Source organism: Phoca vitulina, unplaced genomic scaffold (assembly GCF_004348235.1).
Source record: "Phoca vitulina isolate PV1807 unplaced genomic scaffold, GSC_HSeal_1.0 scaffold17, whole genome shotgun sequence".
Lineage (NCBI taxonomy): Eukaryota > Metazoa > Chordata > Mammalia > Carnivora > Phocidae > Phoca > Phoca vitulina.
In genome coordinates, this window is record NW_022589720.1 from 11,445,056 (window position 1) to 11,467,950 (window position 22,895).

Consider the following 22,895-nt stretch of genomic DNA (forward strand, 5'->3'; position numbering starts at 1 on the left):
TGGAGGTGGTTGAGGTGATGGTGGAGGTGGCTGAGATGGAGGTGGAGGTGGTTGAGATGGAGATGATGGTGGTGGGGGAGAAAGCGGTGCTGGTGGAGCTGATGATGGCAGAGGATGAGGTACTGGTGGTAATGACAATGATACTGATGGCCTGGTAGTTATAAAACAAAGCTGTGGTCTTTTTTATGTTGTCCTCTGGAAGGGAGAACCTGATTTCTAAATCCTTCCTTAAACAGACGGAGAGTACCAAGAGTCCGAAACAAACTATTCCCATCTCTTAGACAAGTGGGACCTTTTATTCAGTATTTAGGTAGCTTACGTTTCTCTTACTATTTCTGAAAAATTGGCACCTGTTTTCCTTGTTCAATTTCCTTAAGGTCAGGAGAATTCCTCTCCATAAATGCAATGATCACTTCACTCTATTAAATCATGAGAATTGCATTTATTCTGAACCATAGTAACAGTTTCCCTCAGTTGTCTCTAAACTCTGCCAAATGTTCTTTCTCAGATGCTTCTCTTGGTTTAACCTGAATGTTTGTATCAGGCATTTAAATGCCAATAGATCTGCAGTTTTCAAAGTTTTGCATCGTGAGACACCTCTGTTTCCTGCGCGGACTCCCCTAGTCCCTGATCCCTGCCTCTGGCCCCAGAAGAACTTGGGTTACTCCTGTCCCGGTCTCAGGTTTGGGGACAAGAGGCTCCTTTTATCCTTCATTTAGTTCCCTGTTCCTAGCCCTAAGTGACTTTAAAGACATATCCTCCAGTTAAAACATTTTACGTAGGAAAAAGATTCTCAATTTTAATTTCCTTTCCCAACATGGGCCTTGACTTTCTGTTTTGGAAGACAAGGTGCACCATGAGAAAATGCTCCCTCTCGGTCAGGATCTCAGCTATAATCCCTCTGACGACTGTTTCAGTCATTTACAGGGAATTATGCTTATGTCATAGGAGGTTGATGTTTTCCACAAGGAAATTAAAAACTGTTACTAAGGCCTAGAACATGCAAAAAGAAAAAAGAAACCTCCTCTGAGGCCAAGTGAAAGGGAAAAAATCTGGAAAGAGTGCTGCCTTATGTGTTCATTCAACAAATGCTTATTAAATATCTACTATGTATCATTTTCAGAAAATATTTCTCGAAAGTTGTAATGAAGTTGAGGTAAACCCACTGTCTGTAATTGGCAGTAGGTTAACTGGTTTATGCTACTGGTATAACCAGAGGTAGGGGAAAGCAGAGCTTGGGAGGATGGGCTCTGTCTTCCACGTGGATGGTGTCCGTCCAGTGCCAGCCTGAGAATTCCAGCTGCTTCCCGTGCCAGCCGGGTGACCTCGGACACATTTCTGACGCAAGGATAAGGGGGCCCTGACTCCATAGAGTGCTGTGGGAGTGAACACAGGGGCAGGTGGGGGCACGGTGGCATCCGCATGTGTAGTTTCCAGAGTGCAGCGGATGAGGCAGCAAGATGTGGGCACAAGCGCATGTGGCTGGGAACCGCTGACCACTAGTCTTTGCCGGAATAGCTTCAGAGACACTTGGGCTTGGGATTGGCTGCACTGTCATATTTACTCAGAGCTGCTTAAAAGGTTTGGGGGCTGGGGAATGATTGATTATTAAAATATTCAGAGATCTGGAGTAACATATATGCTATAAAATAAAAATGGTTTTGACTGAAAAATATTCAAAATGGCAAATTAAACATGGGATGTGGTTGCTGTAAAGTTATTTTGAAAATGGGAAACAAGGAATGTGGGAGACCTGAGTATGGTTAGTGCGGGTTCTGGAAGGGGCAGCTTCTGTATCCTGACTGACTCTCACGCCTCGTTAAGGCTTCCAGTATAGAAAACAAGCAGGACTGGATAAAGCACATCCGTGAAGTAATACAGGAAAGGACTATTCACCTGAAGGGAGCCCTGAAGGAGCCCATTCACATCCCCAAAACGGCGCCGGCCACGAGGCAGAAGGGAAGGAGGTAAGTGCTGGGGATTTGGGAGGAGGTTTGTTTATTTAGTAGGGAGGGAACAAGGCACTGTTAACTTACTGTTTTTCAAAGATCATTTTTCTTAAATATTTTGAGGACTATTTTTTTAATACAGTTTATATATAACATCATTCTTAGCAGTGAAATTGCTTTGTCAAGACGGGAACCTCCTTCGGCTTTAAGTAAATGAAGTATGCACATCCCTTTCTGTTGCCCTTTCTCATTGCAAGTGTGAGTCTGGACGCATATATAGGTCGTGCGTGGGACCGGGACAAGCTGTATCATATCTTAGACGTTCATGTTTCTCATTTCTGAGCTGGAAATTACCACAACTGTGTCTTCCCACTGTGCGCGTACACGGAGGACACACATTGGACACACCGCCCGGCACGCAACAGGCAGCCACCGCGTAGCCAAGAGTGGCCTCCTGTCCCCGCTCACGCCATGCTGGTGGCAGCGTCACGCAGACGGATTTGCGCCTCTTTGAACAAATCGGCCTCCAGCGGCCGACGGGCTCTCCACTCGTCTTGAGAAATCCGGCAGTGTCAGGAATGAACAGTTTGTTTGCTTCTTCAGGGATGGAGAGGACCTGGATAGCCAGGGCGACGGGAGCAGCCAGCCAGACACAATTTCCATCGCCTCACGGACGTCTCAGAACACACTGGACAGTGATAAGGTGAGCTGTAACCAGCACTTTCTTTGGCGGGGCGGGGGGGTGGTAATAGCTAGTCTTGGATCCGATAAGAAGCAGCCTGTTTCTATCTATAAATGACAGTTTGTCACCAACATTTCCAAACAGTCGCTACGTGCTGAGTGGTGCCAGAAGCAGAGCAAGGACAAAAAGTTGGGGGTGCCGGGGGTAAAGTTTGAGGATTCAGGAAAAATTGCCTGCCCTTCCCAGTGTCATTACAGGGTTTTCTATCAGGGTGTTCTAGGGCAGGTGTTTAAGCTTTGTAATTTTACATGAAGCAGAAAAACCAGTTATTTTAGGTTAAATGCTTCACGGAGCCCCGATGAGAAAAGTGGAGCTGCTGTGATTCGGTAGGGGCGCCGGCATCCTCAGGTGGGCCCTGCGGCTCCGCCTCAGAACACAGGTGCGGCAGGACGCAGGAAACGCTATCAGAAAACAGCCGAGGGGTAGAGTATCTCATGATCTGTCCTGATGGAATCCCAAAACCAACAAAAGAAATCGGTGGGAGAATGTGGAATCCAGGCTAAGGTGAGGCACAGACCACCAGAGTCATCTGTAAAAGCCAGTGGGGGGTGTTCACGTCAGCTAAGTAAGTCTTCTGTTCCCGCTGAGGTGAGCACGTGTCCTGTTTCTAAACTGCTAGACCAAATTCTCCAAAAAGGTTATTTGATAGTAAATAGGGGTTTTACTTAATGTGCCACCAGTTCAGAATTCCTGTGTTTCCCACTGTGTGATGCAAGCTGTACTTTCTTATGTGAGACATTCGTCCTGATGGGGGCACGCGGGAGTCTGTTCTTTGCCTGGTGTTTGCACAGCCCCTCGTTTGTAGCCAGGAAGTGTCCTGACTTCACCGTCCTTTGGAAGCGACTGCTGACCTAGGAGAGGGTCCAGTATCAGGGACTGTTTCCGATGGCAAGTCCCAGTGGCCCAGATGGGGGGCTTTTTCTCACTCGATTTTGCAGAGGATTCATGGCGTGTAATGCAGTTTCCAAGAGAGAAGTAAGTGCGTTTAAAAGTATTGCTCCCCTACAACGATTTCTTTCTCAGAATCCTCCTGGTTTGAGTCATTTGGTTTTTTCTATTCAATTTTTTTGAGTTTACTAAATTGTGAGTCCTAGAACTTAGAATGGTCAGAGTAATAGGATGGAGAAGAAAAACAGTGTCTCATTTTATTTTGTTCAGAGCCCAGAGGCAAACATGTCTTGCCAGTGGTAGTAATGAGGAGGAAGAGAGATGAGATGTCAGGCAGCTGGGGTGCAGTAGCAGTGTTCCCTGCAGCCCCGCCCCATAGCCATTTAGTTAAGAAAATAAAGTTTGAACTTGGAAACATTTCATTAGAGTAATTCTGATTATTTTCTTTAAAAAAAATCGAGGTGCCTGAGTTCTCTAAGCAGTCCGTTTATGCAAGACTCCCACCTGAAGGAAATAACAGTAGTTCAGGTTGAGGGGAGCGGCCACCTTCCTTCACCCCTCACAGACTCGCCGATGAGCATCCCCACTCTGACCATCGATCGGCCCATCAGGCTAACAAGTGCACGTTCTTCCGGATACACTCTTCATGGATCTGGTCTGGGCTTACTCTAGAAATGAGTTTTAAAGTTTACTTTCTAGAAATAAGGTATTCGAATGAAATTGCCAAACAGATAAATACATGTAAAAGGTTTTGCCTTTTGAAACGTATGTTTTGCCTTTTGAAACGTATGTTAAGACTTTCCTGGAGGTTGGTCCAAAAAGAAAGGGTGACTGTTTTTTCAGGTGGTATCTGTGTAAATGGGTGGGTGTCAGTGGTGGTTTGAAAATGCCCCCTGTGTCTGGTAAGGGGCTCTGACTCCTGTTCCCACTCACATGGAGTTGGTCCGCTGCGTGCTGTGCTTTCTGGCCTGTGGAATATTTCTGCACTCGTACTCTGTCCGAGCCCTCATCCCCTGAGGTGTGGCTGACTGCAGTTCACAGAAATAAGGCTCTATCCTGGAGTTAGGAAGAGTGTAACTAGTTGTGCTTCGGATCTGTTGTAATATGATAGGCTTATGTGAACTTGGACTCAGGCCTGCACGAGTCCTATAGAAAAATGAGGCATTATTCTAAAGCTAGTATGATAGCAAATTCTGTTTGTCCCCAGTGAGAGAGGAGGAATGAATCATTACCAGAAAAGTATAGGTTTGCAGGAATTAACCGTCTTACCCTGGGAGTCTACCGGGGTGTTAGGCTTTTTAAAGAACTATCTATTGAATCTTCTACCTGTGGAGGTAATTCACCATTTTCTGCTTCCCTCATCTAGTGCATGATCTCTAAACTTCAGTGTGTAGCTCAGAACTCCCTGAGGACCACTTCTGCAGCTACAGCCCCTCCACCCGCGCTGTACAGAGGCTCTCTCGCCGGCAGCTCCCAGCCTGACGTTCCCGTGATTCCTAGCCATCTGGAAGTAATGACACTCCAGAACTCGTTTTTTAAGTGGACCTGGCATGTATTTCCTTAAAGATCCCTCACTGAGATCATAGGTGCTTGATAAGCTCAAAAGTACCAAAAAGGGATGAACTGTCTTCCTAAGACCATAGAACTGCAGCTAGTTAACCTTCTTCAGTTCTTGGGGTCTGTATTTAGGATGAGAATAAATAGCATGTGGTATTTCATGATGATTTGAAGAGGACATTCCCATTTGGCCTTATGTGAGAGAAAGGATGTGTTTGCTACCACATGAATGCCAGTATGTCTGTGTTCTCTGCTTCCGGAGGGTTCTCCTGTTGCTTTCTCCCCGTTTTATACTTCTAGTAGATATTTCAGGGTTGTAGATGAGTCAGGAAAATACATTTTGAAAATTAGGCAACTGCATCCTTTTTCAAGTCAGCTTGTAAAACGCACTGTTTGACTGAACTAGGCTTAGCCAGAAAACCCCCTTCTCTCTGATGGCAGTAACTTTTCTTCTCTCAGGGTTCTTTCCACCCCGCCTATTTCAGGTTTAAGCAGCCTCTGATGACACAGGCAGATAGATCTGGCGAGGGAAATTACTTAACCATATTCTGCCTGTTGGACTTAATATATGATGCCTGGTTATGAGTTAGTTGTTATCAAGGACTTTGGTTTCATTTCAGAAACTGGGTGGGGGGATGTTTTTGACTCGGCCTCTTGGAGAATTCGTAAGGAAAAGTTATCTGCCCAGTGCTGTAGTAATTCTCGATGAGGCACACAGGATGTTTCTGGAAGAGTCTGTTGAGGAGGGGCTCCTGGAGACGCCCTCTTTCCAGGGAGCACTGTTCGCAGAGCTGAGTAGGCATGTTACAGATACAAACCACATGCCTCATGAGCACATTTCTTTCTTTGAAAACATCAGGTTTAAAATATGCCATCTCCTTGTTCCAAAAGTAAGTTTAGCAGTGATTCTTGCCCATATTCATGGTACTTAACGCTGATAAAATGATCTTATGAAAATATAATTTGGATTCCAAAGAAATCAAATTGTTGCCAGATTCTTATCTCATTTGTCCTGAGCTTGTCTCCCTGAGGTAGGGAGGAGAATGCTGAGCCAGCCTTCAGGACACCGAGGAGATGAGGGAGGTCGGATGACCCTCGCAGGGCCACCCAGCAGCGGAAAGCTAAAGCCAGGAACAAAATGTGGATTTAATTACCTGCTAGAGTCTAGACCTTATTATTTCACATTAGCGCTGGATATGGAGCTAAATATTTTAGTGTATTAAAGAAGCATTTTTAACCTTTTCCCTTCTGTTTGCCTTATTAGTCTGTGGTTCATTTTACATAACAAAAACTTATAAAGAAAATAGAAAATACAGGAATCAAATATAGGCTACTCTAGAACAAAGCATCTTGGGGTCAAGATGAATCGCCAAAGCAAGATGAGGGGGCCTGTGGGCAAGCTGACCCAAGCCTTCGGGGGCCAGTGTGAGCTTTCTTTTACATCGAAGGTAAAGCAGTTCTTATTTTTACTGAATGAGAAGTTCAACTGAGACTGATACTTGGCATGAACTGCCCTAAGCTTAAAATGTGAATATATGAATCCACATATTTAAAAGAGGAAGTGGTTTCAGTTACTCTTAATGAAGTCTATATAGCACTATATTGGGGATAGGAGATTTTATGTAGTTTAAAAAGTCAACCAACTTTCTCTATGAAGTGACATTCTAACGACAGGAACTTGGATTTATGTAAATTGTAGTGTACACATTTTAAAATGGGGCCAAATTCACGTTTTTGAGAGCGGAAACCTGCGTTGAGCCTACTTAGGAAATACCACCTGCTTCCTTCCAGCCCCCCTTGCGCACCTGGCACAGAGCAGCCCTGCCAGGAGCCACGTGAACCCTGGTTCTGAGCTCCGCAGCTTGCCTTCCGAGCTCTCCTGCTGGCCAAAAGTGCTGGAAGCAAGAGGGTGCCTTGGCTCTTAGGAGGAGCTCAAGCTGTTGGCCTTGCCAGAGCTTTCAGTCTCCTAGGACCTCATGTAGGTGTGCCCCTCTGTGGGCATGACAGCGAGTGCTTTAATTCGGAAGCCTTTCTCCAGGACAGAGTTTTAGTCTCCCCAGACTTGCTCAGAGTGTGACAGTGTGGTTGCATCACATAGCAGATGCTTAGGAACAAGGAAGTGCTCGCCAGCCAGACCTCTGGGCTCTGCTCCTTAGCAGCCTTGGGCAGTTAGCTCACCTGTCTGTGCCTCAGTCTCTTCATCTGTAACTGGGGACAATACTTAACTACTCAGCTCATGGGGCTGTGAATATTGAAAATGTGTAATGTGCTGAGAACAGTGCCTAGCATGTACTGAGCACTTAATGAATATTAGCTATTGCTATGTCTTCATCATTAGAAGTGCTGCCTTCTCCCTCATTCCTGGACTGTTGATATTCACTGCTAGCTGTTGCCAGTCACTCTCTGTGTCGGTCTCTCTGTCCTCGTATTTGCCCGCTCTTGACTGCAGTGGATTTGGAGCTGTGTTTGTTAGGAGCTAGAAGCTGCCCTAAGAATAAATTGCTCAGTGTTAGTGCCTGGACGTAAGCATTGTGGGGGCTCGACAGTAAACTACCCCATACTGAGTGGGGGGGTCAATGAAGAAGAGGGGGGATTCCTGCTCAAAACATTTCCCACCCCCCCAACACACACTCATCTTTAACCCTACAGAATTAGCTGCATTGTGGACACAGGCATATAAAAGGACTGCATGCTATTCACAGATGTCACCCATCTTTGTCGATCACCCACTGTGGTCCAGCCCAGGACAGGTGCTTCAGCACAGGAATGAACAGGGAGACAAGGCCCCTGCCCCCACCAGCAGCCTGGGTGATGGAGCACACCTGGTGTTTGTTTCTTCCTTTTGCTAATCTTTGTTTTTAATTTTCCTTAGTGGCTGTGGTTTTTTGTAATTTTTGACAAGTTTTTTAAGTGCTTTCATAAAACCACAAAGTGGAGTGTAGTCTTTGATAATTTTAGTTAATCAGAAAAACAGAATTGCCCACGCTAGAGAGCCTCAGTTCTTTTTCTTTTCCGTTTTTTTTCAGTAGGCTCCATGCCCGGCATGGAGCCCAGTGTGGGGCCTGAACTCAGGACCCTGAGATCAAGACCCTGAGCTGAGATCAAGAGTCAGATGCTTAACCGACTGACCCACCCAGGCGCCCCAGAAAGCCTCAGTTCTAAGAAAAGACAGATTTTTTTTTTTAAATACAAAATTTGGGTAGAAATGTAACAAGAGTGTTTATTAAAATAGTGGTACACTGAAAAGTGCTTTTAATGTAAATTTTACAGTACTGATCAGTACAGTACTATTGAAGGTCATGACATAGTTTTGATTTGGACTTGAGGCTGGAGGTTTATTCTAGTTGTTCTTCCTTCTGGCGAGAAGCCCAGTCAGCTGGCTAACTGGCTGTCATTCCTTAGCTCTTTGCATTGGTGTCCCTCCATCAAAGACAAAGAGTCATCTCACGTTAACTTTTCTGGATGAAGGATGGTCTTGCTCACTCAGAAAACTCAGCAAACAGGTTTCTGTGGGTTAAAGTGTCTTACAAAGCTTCCTGTTTTCCAAGGCCAGATGACTTAAGGTAATGGTGGTGGTCAGCTGTCTACTTTCCAGCTCTTGCGCCTTTTTCGGCATGAACCCCCTATGCTTGTTCATTCCCCCCCCCCGCCCCCATGCCTGTTCAGCAGGTGCTAGCATTTCTCGTTCTAGTATGTGAGCGAGGGGAAATGAGATGTTGGCACAGGTCAGTGTCTGTGAAGCCTTGAAGCCTGATACATAATCGCTGTCCTGTCTCCAGTTAGCCTGACTTTTTACATTTAAATTTGCCTTTTTAGTTGTGGCTTTTAAATTGGGTTTTTTTACATCTAATTTTCCATTCCACCTCATGTATATCAATCACACAGTCAAGGAGGCCTTGGTTCCAAGAATTATTTTCATATCAGGAAACGTGCGTGATTATTTTCATATCAGTGCGTGATCACGTCAGTAAAGAGTGAAGAATTAACGTCCCTGAATACCACACTCAGTATTTCTTTTCTGGATAAAATGTTGGGTATGGTAAGCTGCTGCTTTTGGGAAAAAAAGAAAAATTCTCTCAAAGATTTCTTTTGCGTGTGTGTATAGTAAAAACCGTGTAAAATTTACCCTATTAACCATTTGTTCAGTTCTCACAGATTTCTTTCTGTACCCTCGATGTGTGAGAGCCCATGACAGTGGTCCTCCCTGAAACTCAGCAGCAGATTTTGGTGAAGGCTTCTCCCATGGACTTGGCGTCGGGGTCGGGGTGAGCGTGGGCTCTGCGGCCCAAGCCTCCATGAAGTTGCGCAGTGAGAAGCCTGGGTGGGTGAGAGCCTGGGGTGGGATGCATTTCCTTGGGGAGCTCTCTGGCTGCCAGAGGTGGCCTCCCTCTTGGAAGCATTGCCGGTAATGGAGCTGTACTCTCTAATCCCCTGAACCAAGCAACCAGTCTTTGGTCCGCTCTGTGTGAAACCTCCACAAAACCGCAAGACTCTTTTGTGAGGTTTCTGAATGACTGAACCGTACTGGGCTGTAGGATGGGACTGTTCACAGAGTTGATATACTTTGTTCTTTGGGGGAAAATGGCTTTTATTAGACCACAATGCCACTTTCCTTTTGAATTGCTCTCAGAAAATTGGCCAGACACCCACCTGCAGTTGATCTTCGGTTCTTGAAGTAGAATCATTTGCAGCAGGGGCTGCATCGTCCACCATGGCCGTTGTGAAGAGCCTGCTCTTCTTCCAGCAGAACCTGCCCCACAGCTCGCCTGGGAGTGCCGTCAGCTGTTTGCCGTCAAACTGTGTTCTTGCAACATCAAACTGCCTCGTTGTCATGCACCAGGGAGGGGATTCTCTGAGAAGCGGTGGGCTGAGAATTCCCCAGCCGTGGGGACTAAAACAGTTTAGTCACTGCCATTAACTGGGTTCAGGCAAAGCAACAATATAATGTGGTTTCTCCAGAAAACATAAAAAGTAAAATTCTGTTCTGTGTGGTGAAGATTCAGCATGCCAATGATGGGAGATGAGTATTTCATTCTTTTGGGTGAAAGCCCACAGCTTGTTCACATTCAGTCTTTCTGGAGAGAATTCAGGCAGAGGGACCCTGGTTTGATTCCGCTGATTGAGTCATTGGATCATTGGAGAGACCTGGGAGCCCTCTTCGAGGGACACAAGGTGGTCTGGTCCTGCAGGAGGTATTTCATGGCTGGTTTCCATGGTCTGTGCGCTAAGGCCCGTTCACGGCCATGGTTTTTAGTCATCACAGTTGTTTTTTAAAGGAGAAAAGCAGAAAGATTGGGGGTGGGGGGAGGACTGTCTTCTGATGTGAATTTCACAAGAGTTAACGTGAGTCATGGAAACTGAGATTTTCATCAATTGCAATCCTAAACTATGTGCATGTGGTAAGGAGCCCCTGATAGAAGTCCATAAAACCCACAGAAGTGAACAAGGTCCTGTGTGAAAACGTTCTCAAGGTACGCTTGGAAGGGAGAAGTGAGTTGTAAACTAGATCAGTGGAATGGTAACTCAGCACAGTAATGAAATTGGGTCACTGGTGATGGAAGTAGCATTGAAAACAGATACAATCTCGGTCACACTTCATGGCATCTGTTATCTGAACTTTTTCTCCTTAGGAATTCAGTTCCTAAAAGGCAGTAATGATTTGCATTGCTTCCTCAAAATAGTTACTTTAAGTCCTTTATTTTTCAAAGTTTTTTTTTTTTTTTAAGTCAGCAAACTGGTTTTAAAGGCAGGTTTTGTAGTAAGTTTAAAATATTCAGATGTGAACATTGAGACAGAAATCCGCAGGACTTCTGTGCCTTAGAAAACATCCTTAGATTTGTGAAGGAGATTCTCATGGTAAAGCCAAACAGATATGATGTTTTGTAACGATAATTTTAGCACTGTTTGAGAACAGATTCTTGTACTAGATTCTGTTAGTAAGTTCTCTAAAGTCTTTGAAAAAGAATTTTAACTCAGTATGAGATTCTTTGTCAGAACAGCCTTGATTTTTATTTCTTATGCTCGGTCAAGTCCACAGATGTTTCCAATAGTTTTTGATTACTCTGTAAGGGGCTAAGGCATCAGTGCCAGAAATAAAGTCGAGCTTAACGCTCCGCTTCTTCTTGGGCAGCCCCTTTCTCTCCTTCCCACCCTTCCCCCACCCGCAGAATGCACCACGTGGCTTTGAGCAGTCTGAGAAATTAATAAAACGCTCAAGAATGAAGCCAGCAAAGGGCTGGTGATGAGATAATGTGTCTTGAAGTTGTGCTTCCCAGGGCGGGGGGTGGAGAAACGTCCAGGCGGCGTGAGGGGCTGGTGGCTTGGGGCTCCGGGAAGGGGGCGACGCGCTGCGCACCCACATGCATAGGCAGGTCACTGGTGGCCGTGGGAGAGCTGAAGGGGGCCTGAAGGGGGCCGTAGGAAGTATGGACCCTGCGGGGCCTCAGCACGCTGGACTCCATACTGCGGCTCCTTCACTGGTCACACCTTCCCTGGGACAGGAAACATTCCTCCTTTTTGTTACAGGGATTAACCACTTCGATAATGTGGGGTTTCACAAGGAAAATTCTCCAGCCTGGGCCTCTACCTTTAGCTTTTTAACGTTAGCATCTTCGATTGTTCACAGAGACACGTGTAAGATTTAGCATGGGTTTCCCACAGAGGAATTTATACCATTTAGAAGGGGATTAAACATTTGTGAGAAATTTCCTTTGTGGCCTAGCAAAGACAGTTCATCTTGTTGATATCTGTGCTTTATTATGGAAGAGTTTTGTTGTGTTTTGCTTTCTGTGGTTGTCTTCTGGACATGTGTTTCTTATTGTAAATATCTAAACTTTCTCTCCAAAGAGAGGCTGTTAGAACAGGAGGATAATGAATAGCATGGGGCATGACAGGGGGCCGTGAGCCTGTGCGGGAGGCACGGATTCCCAGGTTTCTGCGAGCGCGGGGGAGCTGCGAGGCCTCTGGAACGAGGCTGCTTCCCAGCATGGGGCCTGGCCGGCCCTTCCACCCACGGGCCACAGCCCAGCCCGCCTGCTCTCCTGCCATGCAGGGGGACAGAAGCCCGGGCATGTGGCATATTGAACATAGGCAGAGCTAGCTCCTGAAGTCACGTTCTATTTCGGTTTTTCAAATGCAGTGCCTTCATTTTTAGAGCAAGCCTATTTGGCCTTTTTCACTTCCGCAAATGTTGGACTGCTGCTGGATGCAAAGCACTGGGCGAGCTGGGCGTTCAGCCTATCAACGCTGCCTCGTACGGACTCCGTACCTGCCGCTCTGGGCACTGGGGCTCAGCGGTGACCAGGATGGGCCCCATCTCTCCCCTCACGGACCAGGCATGGAAAGTTCACAGAAAAACAACAAGCCTGTTTGCTGGTGCTGAGGGCACACACATACATAACCCAAGACATGGCTCATTTCAGAATTGTGACAATTTATTTAAACACTCAGTGCTAAGGTAGATGCAGGAGCAACTTCTCAGAGAGCTTTGATGGGTGGGCGGAGCTTAAAATAGACAAAGCAGGGACGAGGGGGCTCTGAGCAGACAGGACCTCATGCACACAGTGCAGGCAGGATGCACCTCAGAGAAGATGCACTCCAGGCTGTGGGTCACGTGAGGAGAAGCCAGCGAACATGCCTGGCAGGGCGGGCTGGGACCTGGCTGTGGGAGCTTTGAATCCCATGCTCGGCAGTTGAGGCCTGAGGTGCTCGAATGGGAGGCTTCACATTTCACAAAGGCAACTGCCAGCAGTGCTCCCCTGGCTTGGAAGGTGAGCCTCCATGGAGTGTGGTAGGGAGGCCGCCGGGAGGCCACCGTAAGATCCACAGGACATGTGGCATGGTGGGGCAGAGGAAGGAAGTAATCCGAGGGCCTGCCTTAGGTCTATTTGGTGGCATTTGGAGAGTAAGAGTTTTTAACTTGGGTGACTTCATTGTGATATCATTATCCAAAAGGCACCACTGGAAGATAAACAAATTGGGGAGGTGGGTAATGAGTCATGTCCTGGGCTGAGTGCTTTGGAGGGAAATGTCCACAATGGTGAGGGAAACAGTGTCTAGCTGTCATCTGGGATGTCTGCTTGGGGAGTCCTCAGCGTAGAATGTGTGGTTACAGAGCCATATCGGGGCACAGAGCTGGAGCCACCGGGGCTACCTGGATTGAAGAGCCGGAGGGGACAATCCAAAGACGGGGAGCTGGTTCATAACATTCTCGTGGAGGGCCGATGTTAGTGTGAGTGTATATGAGCTGTCCCCATGGTGTGAACAGTCTGAGGGGCAGACATATGGGGTACAGGCCACAGTAAGCAAGTGGCCACGAGAAGGCCACACACCTGTTTTATAAGCAGAGATCATGGCGTGGATGTATCTTTCTGGAGTTCGTGGATTCGCTTCGAAGGGCCTAAGCATTAGTAGAGTTTTAATGGACAGAAAATGGGAGTGAGCTTAGTGAGAGGAGAGAAGAAGGGAAAGGAGCTTCAGGCCAGAAACACAGCGTATGAGGAAGAAGCCAGCGTCCATAGAGCATATGGGCTGGCATGCTGAAGCACAGCGTGGGCAGGGGCCTGGAGAGGATTGGCGGGGAGCGCCCACTAAGAGGTGTCCTGGAGGGACACCTGGGGAGGTGCTCTTGCAGGGTTTTGCAGAGAGAATAAGGCATGCTCTGCCCATATGTGGGGATCTCGTGGCCTCTTCGGTCTCCCTGCTGTGTGGCTGCTCCGTGTTGGACCCAGGTGGTGCCCGAGAGCCCTCACAATAATAGCACAGGATGCTCCAACGCCAAGTCGGAAGTGAAATTTTGAATAAAACTGTAATGTTATCACCCTGTGGTGCAGGGATCCCCCAAGTAGCCTACAAACAGGTTTTACTAGTTTGCCCTGTGTTTAAAAATGATTATTATAGCACATTTTGAGCAATAATATCTCAGGCACAAAATGATATGGACGCTCCTATGAAAAATTGTATCAGATTCTGACCGTGAAACCCTCAAAAATCATAACCATATATTAAAACCCCAAAAGGTCCATAACTGCCCACATAATTCCGAAGGGAAATGAGGGGCTAGTGAAACCGGAGAGCCCTGACTCAGGCGGTGGCAGGACATTGCTGGCCCAGGTCGGCCTCCCCTGCCGCAGGTGCAGTGACTGGGCCTCGCTGACGTGTCCCTCTCCCTCCCCAGCTCTCTGGTGGCTGCGAGCTGACAGTGGTGATCCACGACTTCACCGCCTGCAACAGCACAGAGCTGACCATCCGCCGTGGCCAGACCGTGGAGGTTTTGGAGCGGCCCCACGACAAGCCTGACTGGTGTCTGGTGCGGACCACCGACCGGTCCCCCGCTGCAGAAGGCCTGGTTCCCTGCGGCTCTCTGTGCATCGCCCACTCGAGAAGTAGCATGGAAATGGAGGGCATCTTCAACCACAAAGGTAGGAATCCTGAGGCACGGCTGGTTAGTGCCCACTGGGAATGACCCTGGTGCTTCTGGCCCTGTTTCTTTGCAGCCTTGTCCCGTGTGCCTCAGGCCGTTATCACCGTGGCTCTGGGCCTTTCTAATCCCATCAAGAACTGGAGTGGAAACAAGGATTTCACATGTTGCTCAGAAATGATGATTGCCTCATTTCCCAAAATCATATCCGTTTGGAGAATGAAAAGGGGGCTGTTCTTTTTGGCCCAGTGTCATTCATAAATGGAGAACACAAAGAAAGAAGAAGGTGCCATTCTCCTCCAGGGGATGAAAGCAGGTAGGGGAGGTGGGATCGTATTCAGCTTCTCCTTCATCAGGTTTTCACATTGTGGATTTTTTATTTTGTTAGTGTTAATCCCAGGAAATCAAGCATGCAGGCCCTGAGCTTAGCCATGCCTCCTCTCTCTCCTGTAAAGTATCTCAGAACTCGCCAAAGTGCCCGGGCTCCCCATGCAGCATCGGATTGGAGCTGGCCCCGAGGGAGAGGGCGGCGGGTTGGGCAGGGCTCGGGGGGGAAGGCCACGGCTGTGCCGTGACTCTGACAGCAGGGGCTTCTGAAAGAAGCACTTTTCCCCTGAAATGACAGGCCGTTTGAACCAAACAGCATTTGGCATTCCTTGGTGATTCTTCTATTTAAAGGTAACTGTGGCAAGACTGCTTTTCCGTGTGTGTCTAGATGGGTCAGTAATGGGCTCCTGGCGATAGTACGAGGGCATGTTTGTCCACAATGTCCAGCGTGGCAGCCGCCGGACAAATGTGGCTGCTGGGCACTTCAGATGTGGCCCGTTGGAACTGAGGTGCTCTGCGGGTGTCAGACACTGCTAGATTTGAAGACCTGCCTGAAAAACCCCGTGTAACTGTTTTAGAGCCATGATAGGTTGAAATGCTAATAGAGTTCATAGAGTTAAATAAAATGTTATAATTAATGTTTTAATTTTCTGTTTACTTTTTGAAACTGTGGCTACTTAGAAAATTTTAAATTGCGTATGCAGCTTGCTTGACATTTCTATTAGACAGTGCTGGTTTTATCTCCGTGAAAAGCAAATTTGAGACTTTAAGCCCTTTTGAGAAACATTGGTCATTTATAGCTTCTAGAAAAGTGCAGAATGTGTAGAGTTTATCTGCTTTGAACCATATTATGTCACAGTCTTCATTTCTCTGCAACACTGGCAGATGGCACACTCTTCCAGATCTGGGGAGATGCAATTTGTTTTCCTGAGAGAAGATCACTCTACTCTGCCATATTCCTGTTCTTTTCTATTAATTTTGGAATATTCTGGTCACTCCCTCCATTTGTCATCTGTGCTCTCTTTGCATTCTTCATGACCTGTCTCGGGGCCCTTCCTCTGGCTACGGAGGTGCATTGAGCTCATTGCATTGAGCTCAATGAGGCTGCACAGGATACAGTTACTGATTAGCTCACCTCATTAATTATGGGCACAACCCTGGTCCAGATCCCTCAGGGCCTAAATGTGACCTGAATGTCACCCCAGTAAGAAATTAGAAGAATTAGGCTATCATTTCTCCAGGGATCCAAACAGAAAGAGAATTTTCCGATTTTGGCCAAAAGCCGAGGTGTGGGCTTTCATTCCTGGAGAAGCTGTCTGTGAGTTTAGAGCAGCAATGGATACCCACCCACCCCTACCCCCCCGCTGTGGCCCTTCAGCCCCAATAGGGGTCTGCACTGGGCCAGCCCATTGCCAGAGCACTTCCAAAGTTGCATAATATATTTAAGTCCTTGAGTTGGAGTTGAAAATAAAGTATAACTTCTCCCCTCGAGTTTCTCACACAGAGGAGCCCTGGTGAGCTTAAGCATGCTACAAATAACACTTGTTCTGAAAGATTTCTTTTTATATGTGCCTTCCCCATGGTGTGTTCTTTGCTTCCTGGTGTTCACAATTGCAGGCTAGCCAAGAGGAAAGAACTATGTATTTATCCCACTTGACTTTGTCCTGAATAGTTCTTACGGAGGTTGAGTTTTTGCTGGGTTTTAGGTTTAAGTAGCAATTTATTGCCTGGGCCTTTTGTCTCTTATTCTGTGACACTCTAGCACCTGAGAAGTTACTCCTTGCCCCTGAGAAACCCCATCATGCTCTTTCTTTAATAAGAGGGTATATCTTCGTTCAGTAAAGCCTGTTGTAGATGGGGGCTCAGAAACCTTCTCCATTTTTAACTTTTTTCTTGCATTTTTATTTTTCCTGTAATGCAAAGAATCTCTTAAGATTGTTTGCTTGCAGTGTTAGGACCTGGGCTATAGATTAGAGGAGGGGCAGTCTTTGGGCTCTGTGACAGGCCTCTGCCAGAGTGTCCTGTCCATGTTCAAGTCCAGGAAATCAGACCAGGGTCTCCACCTAGGAGAAGAGACCTTCGTCAAATAGGATGAGGATCTGGGAATGAAGCCCAAGAAAAAGACACAGAGACTTAGGGAGCAAGAGGCCACTGCCACCTTGGGAAGCAGGAGATCTAGATTTGCTTCAGCTCAGCCCACAACCCTTCTTCTTGCTCTTACTTGGAAAAGAGTGCATGCCACTATATTGCTCGTATATTGGTGCGTGCGGGGCTGTTGACACCTGTTACGCACGTGCGTCTGCTACCAGACATCTCATTTTGGGCCCCAGGCTGGGCTTGAAGGATACGCAGTGAGGAGTTACGTGTGGCCCCTTCTCTCCAAGAACTTGGTGCCCATCACTGGTGCATCTCCTCTTGACCATCCCAGAAAGCAGGTTGTCTTGCCTTTCACATACTTCCAGACTAGTGAAAGTTAGGGAGTTGTCATTATGTATCTGTCTCTAGATAGTTTCTTAAATGCCTTCTTCGATCTTTACTGTTCTGATCTCCCAAGCGGGAGGCACGTATACTAATTTCTGATTCCAGAATTTTCTCAGCTTTATTGCCTCAGTAATTTTTTCGTAATTCCCCAGTCTAAAAAACTTAAATTTCCATAAATTTCAAATGTAAAAATCATACCTATTAAGGTCAGATGTCCGTTTGGTTGTGAATGATATTTTAAAGATTGTGCTGTGACTGTGAGTATAATAAATACATCATCTGAGAAGGCCCCAATACTCACCGTGAGCACTGCCCAGGTTCACGTGGTGGTTTTTCAGCATTGCTACCATGGGAAATCTGTTGGACAATGAGAGTCCTTGGAATTTGTAAGAAATAGGTCTCTCTCTTATTTTCTGTTAAACTGAGTGGTGTAGGGAGAGGTTAAAAATACAACTTACTTAAAATGAACAAGACATGTAATTGCTCGATTTGTTTTCCAAGGAGATCGTTTTATGTGTGAAACTAGTTTCCAGTGTGAACACTATCCTGTTGAAGATGCTTTCTGTCTTGTGGGAAAGGCCCATAGAGGCCGGCTGCTGGGGAAGCAGTCTTTGCCGACCGGCGGCATGTGTGTTTGATGTTCCATTCCTGCCTCGCTCTGGCTGTCATTCCACCGTCTTCACGGCATCTCCGGCCACAGTTACACGGACACCGAGCACATGAAGGTAGAATAAGGATTCAGCAAATCCTCCTGCTCACCCATTCTCACCTGTGTTTGCGGTTTATACCATCTGTGTTACATCAGACTCTGGGGCTGGGGCCTAGACGTGGAGACTGCGTCTGCGCCCGGTGAGTCTGACACGCTGCCGGGACTGCCAGGCACGGGTCTCCCGTGCTCCCCTGGGGATCATGTACGGATTTACTGCTGAAGTCGACACCACGTAATTATCTTTAATCTCTTAGTAAATCCACGGGATTTTCCTTTCCTGCTGTCTCAACTTGTAAAACTTGTCACTTTTCTCTATTCGTTTACTTAGTCTTGGTCACAGAAAGTAAACAGGAATATCAGTAGTGTTTATTTTTCTGACGAGTCCAATTCACAACATCCCGTCTTATGCCACTCTAGCTAAGTGATTCAGCTTTTCCCTCTCTTCACAACCCAAGTGACCATGCATGATGGCGCTGGAGAGTTTCTCCCGGCGGTCCTGGTGATAGCCCAACTCGTACACCTGCCGCGGGGGGCACGTGATCAATGCCAGAACCCAGGGCTGGTGGTGACGCCACACAAGTTTTCACATAACATAAAACTTAACCATCTCAGCCAGTGTTCTCTTCAGGGGCATTAAGTTCCTTCACATGGTGTCCCTTCACCACCGTCCATCCACCAAAGCTCTGTCCCCAGGGAACGCTAACCCCCGTTTCCCTCCCCCAGTATAATTCTGCTTTCTGTGTCTAGGCGTTTGACTCCTCGAGGGTCCTCACATGGTATTTCTCCTTCTGTGACTGGCTTATTTCCCAACATGATGTCCTCAAGCTCATCCGTGTTGTGGCATGTGTGCCCGAATGCCCCTTCCCTCTGAAGCTGAATAATAGTCCACGGTATGTGTAGGCCACGTTTCATTGATCCATTCATCCACTGATGGACACTGGGGTTGCTTCCAGCTTTCGGTCCTCGTGAATAATGCTGCTGTGACCAGGAGTGTTCCAGTGTCTCGAGGCCCTGCTTTTACTGCTTTGGGGAGTATACCCAGAAGTGGAATTATCATATGATAATTCTTTTTTTTTTTGGAAAATTTCTGAGCATGCCCACCACATTTGGTTACCTTGTAAATAATGTATTTCAGACAGACTCTCTTTTCTCCGGCGCCACTATCGCTGCTGGCCCGCCAGCACCCCCCCCCCCCGCCCCCCGGCCCCACTGCTCCTTCCTCTCTTACTGCCGCTAAAGCACAAATCCCATCATGCCGCGCTCCTCAGATTCCTTCAGTGAGTGCTGTCGCTCAGAGGATAGAAGCCCAGTCTCCCGACACGTCCTACAGGGCCTTGCGCCACACACGCCTGTGCGCACACACACCCTCCCCCTGGTGTGCTGTGTCAGGTAACAGGAGGGGCTTGTCTTACTCCCTCGCCCCTCCCTGACATTCTCTGTCCCTTCTTACCAAGTAAATGAAAAACCCTAAAGGAAGAAAATAAACGTATCCAGTGAGTCTGTGGAGGTGAGGGGAGAACGGAATAAATCTTGGTGCAGTTAACAGTGTTTCAGCACAAAGGCTAAGCTGAGGGTATGAGACAGTCCTGATGAGATGTACTCAGGGGCCAAAGACCCACAAGGAAACCCATGGGAACTCACTGCAAGTACTTTAAAACAGATTTCAGCACGAGCAGTGGGTGCAGATATGGTGCTAAACTTACGAACGAGATCGAGGAAGTGCAGACAACCCAGGTTCTCAACAGCAGGACTGATGAGGGAGGCAGAGAACCTTTCATCACACCGAGAGGCAGTGAGAACAGAGAGAAGGGCCCTGGAGTCGTGGGCCCAGAGGGGAGCTTTGCCTGGAGGGCTCCCCTGGGAATGTGCTCTCAGCAGGGGTCTGCATGAGCAGATGAGCACAGTTCATTGTGAGCCACTCTGTCGAGGTCTGCCTTACATCTCTTTATCTGGGTATGTTCCATGGGGCCATTCATCAAAGTTCAGAGAAATGGACGCACTTTGTATACCAGAGGTTGCCCCTCAGAATCACTTGTAATTTCTTAAAACAAATGAGTGAATGTGCCTAGAGCCCATGCCTGGAGGTCGGAGCTCCACGTCTGATTCTCAGGGAACCGCTGACCACAACCGCTATGTGTAAAATCAGGCTATGTTTCCCTTAGGGCCCAAAATGCAGTGCATCTGAGCCTCTGTCTTTAGCCTCCCTGCCTCAGCATCTGGGCCCTGTGAGCTGGTGGCCCTGCCTGCTTGTGGGTGGCCGCCCCCCTACCACCCACTCCCCGGCTTTGGGAGGAGGCCAGGTCTCTCCCATGGTCTCAGCTTCCATGTCCCTTGGTCCCCGTTTTGTGGAAGTGAGACCAGGTGACAGGACCTTCGCAGAGGTTTGCGGTCATGGAAAGGAAGGACTCCGCAGGCCACCAGGTGTGTCCTCTCCCAGGGACCCGAGGCCCTGCCGCCTTCAGTCCCAGCCTGTGCCCATTGTCAGCTGGCCCCCCAGCTCAGAGTGCAGGTCAAAGCTGTTTCCCTCTTCGGAATACAAGCAGGTACTAAGATTCCTCACCCCCATCCAAATCACTCCCCTGGCTCCCAGGACAGCATCAGCCTAGCATAGTGCAGCCGACAGAGGGACGTCTTTTCCTCTCCTGACGGGAGTCATGGCCTTGTCCTGTGCTCTCCATCCCCCCCACAACCGCCACCCAGAAAAACAGCAGCTCTACAGAGACTAAGGTGCCTCTCTAGAAATCTCTGTAACCAAAAACACAGCTCTGCCGTCCGAGGCCTCTTGCATTTCCTCAAGTATATTGGGGATGACTGGGTTTAAATTTGTTCAACTCACATATCCCCTTTCCCAAATCATGAAGCACTCTTCCCCAAAGGTGGATCAAAATCTCCTACCTCTTGTAACTGCTTATGACTTTTAAATAACCTAATAAGTTCTCAGAAAAATCTAAGGCATTAAAAAGGATTTAGTGATAAGAAAAAATTGAGTTGACTATATTGTGATTCTGGTGTATTTAGACATTTATTTAATGCCAGATCACCACCGTTAATCAGAGAACACACCCCGGCATAGGCGTTTCAAACCTATATCTGCCCACATACTCTTTAAAAATACATATAATGGAAGACATGTATACTTTTTCAAAAAAATTAGCTTGGAAAAGAGCGGTTTTTAGTCTGTGAGAACAGCTGCTAATGTAAATCCCTGTGGGAAGACAAACTGAGGAACACAGAGCCCCACCAAGAACAAAGACGTGGTCCTTCTCCTGAGCACCACGTAGCCAAGACAAGGTGATCAATTCAAGACCTATGATTAAGGATCGTTTGCTGTGCAGCATGTAATTACGGAGCCGCGCAAGTGGGCCATTACTCTGTGAATGCTTCATGTTGGAGGTATTTTCGTGTTCCAACTTTACATTAAAGTGTTTATGAAAACAGGAAAAAACCATGAGCAGGTATTAACACTGTCCATATTAGATCACAAAATTATATAGGTGGCAAAGTCATGAACAACGAATGAGAAGACCGTCTTCCCACACTTGCTTTAAATGGCCAGGAGACGGCGTTTAGGGAGAGAAATATCATCAGGGGAGAAGGCTCACCAGGGAGAGTAGGACGTGCTCTCCTCAGTGTGACTCAGGGGCTGGGCAGGGAGTGGCCGCAGGTACAGGACACAGGCACCCCAGTCCCGCTTTCCAACTGCCTGCTCCCCGACATGGTACATGTCAGGCTTTGCCGTTCATTAGACAGACTGGGGTTTCTCTCTAAATGCCTTCATTCTAATTAGGGTCTGCAGAAGTCGGGAAAATTTACAGAGATGATGTGTTTGGTGAAAAACCGTTTAAAAATTGTGTGCTGGTTTCCACTAAGTGTTTTGACCATGAATAAGTGCTGTCCACGGTGGGAGACAATAGTGTATCCCCGTCGAACTGCATTTGCACTTGTCACCATGATTTACATAGCAGATCATGGCTCTGAGAACACCTGATAAAACAGCACCTAAGAAAAGGGTGCCACACAAACCAAAGTATGTTTTGGCTTTTGCCCCTGCATTCCTTCCTGTGTTCAGAGAAGCCTGAGATGATTTTGTCATTATGTTCCCAGTGCTAACTTTCCCGTAAGCGGTGAGGGTTTTCCTAGCTTGGGCTGTAGATCCTGATAGCCGAGCTGCCACCACAGGGAGAAGGGAAAGTGATGTCCCAGCCGATTCTGGAGTGGGAGCACAGGTGCATGACCAAAGCTTCGGTACCGGTTCCCAGAACAATGAACGTGGCTGCAAGACGTTTGCACACAATTGCAGCAACCCCACATACAGAACGTTTTCTAAAGAAGAGAAGAAAAAACAGATTTTAAAACTCACTTTTAGACATTTCGCATCAGAAATTAAATCGTGAAAAGGTGTAAGCTGAGCTGTCTTATTCCCACAATCCTGTTAGCCATGTAAGGATAACCGTTTTTATTATAACGTTCCTAAGCTCTACTTCCGGTATTTTGTTAGGCAAATACAAACACACACGTTCTTGCCTCCATGTTTTTACATAAAAGGTAGCATGTTTTGGCTTTTTGCCTCGGTCAAGCCTTGTAGAATCGGCTCCAGACCAGTGTGTAGAGATGCGCGTCGTCCTCTGACGGGCATGCCGACGTCGCGTGTGCACACAGCTTGTCCCCGAGCGGTGCGCACGTGAGCCACGCCGCGGCGTTGGCGGTCGTTGCCGGCCCTGCCGAGCAGGCTCAGCTGTGAGATGGAATGCTCGCAGCCTGTCGATGGCTGCGAGGGTAAATGCATTTATGGAAAGCAAATTTTTGAAGAAGAATCACCCAAAT

At 47.4% G+C, this 22,895-nt stretch overlaps 1 protein-coding gene across 2 annotated transcripts in view; it reads left to right on the top strand.

The window, feature by feature from the left end:
• The window catches only part of TRIO (trio Rho guanine nucleotide exchange factor), a 338,883-nt gene that overhangs the window by 248,205 nt on the left and 67,783 nt on the right, over nucleotides 1–22,895 (top strand). For both annotated transcript variants that reach the window (XM_032415386.1, XM_032415387.1), the window contains exons 32-34: nucleotides 1,825–1,967; nucleotides 2,553–2,652; nucleotides 14,312–14,555. In XM_032415386.1, coding sequence (XP_032271277.1) covers nucleotides 1,825–1,967; nucleotides 2,553–2,652; nucleotides 14,312–14,555 — 487 coding nt within the window. The remainder of the gene's footprint in view (nucleotides 1–1,824; nucleotides 1,968–2,552; nucleotides 2,653–14,311; nucleotides 14,556–22,895) is intronic.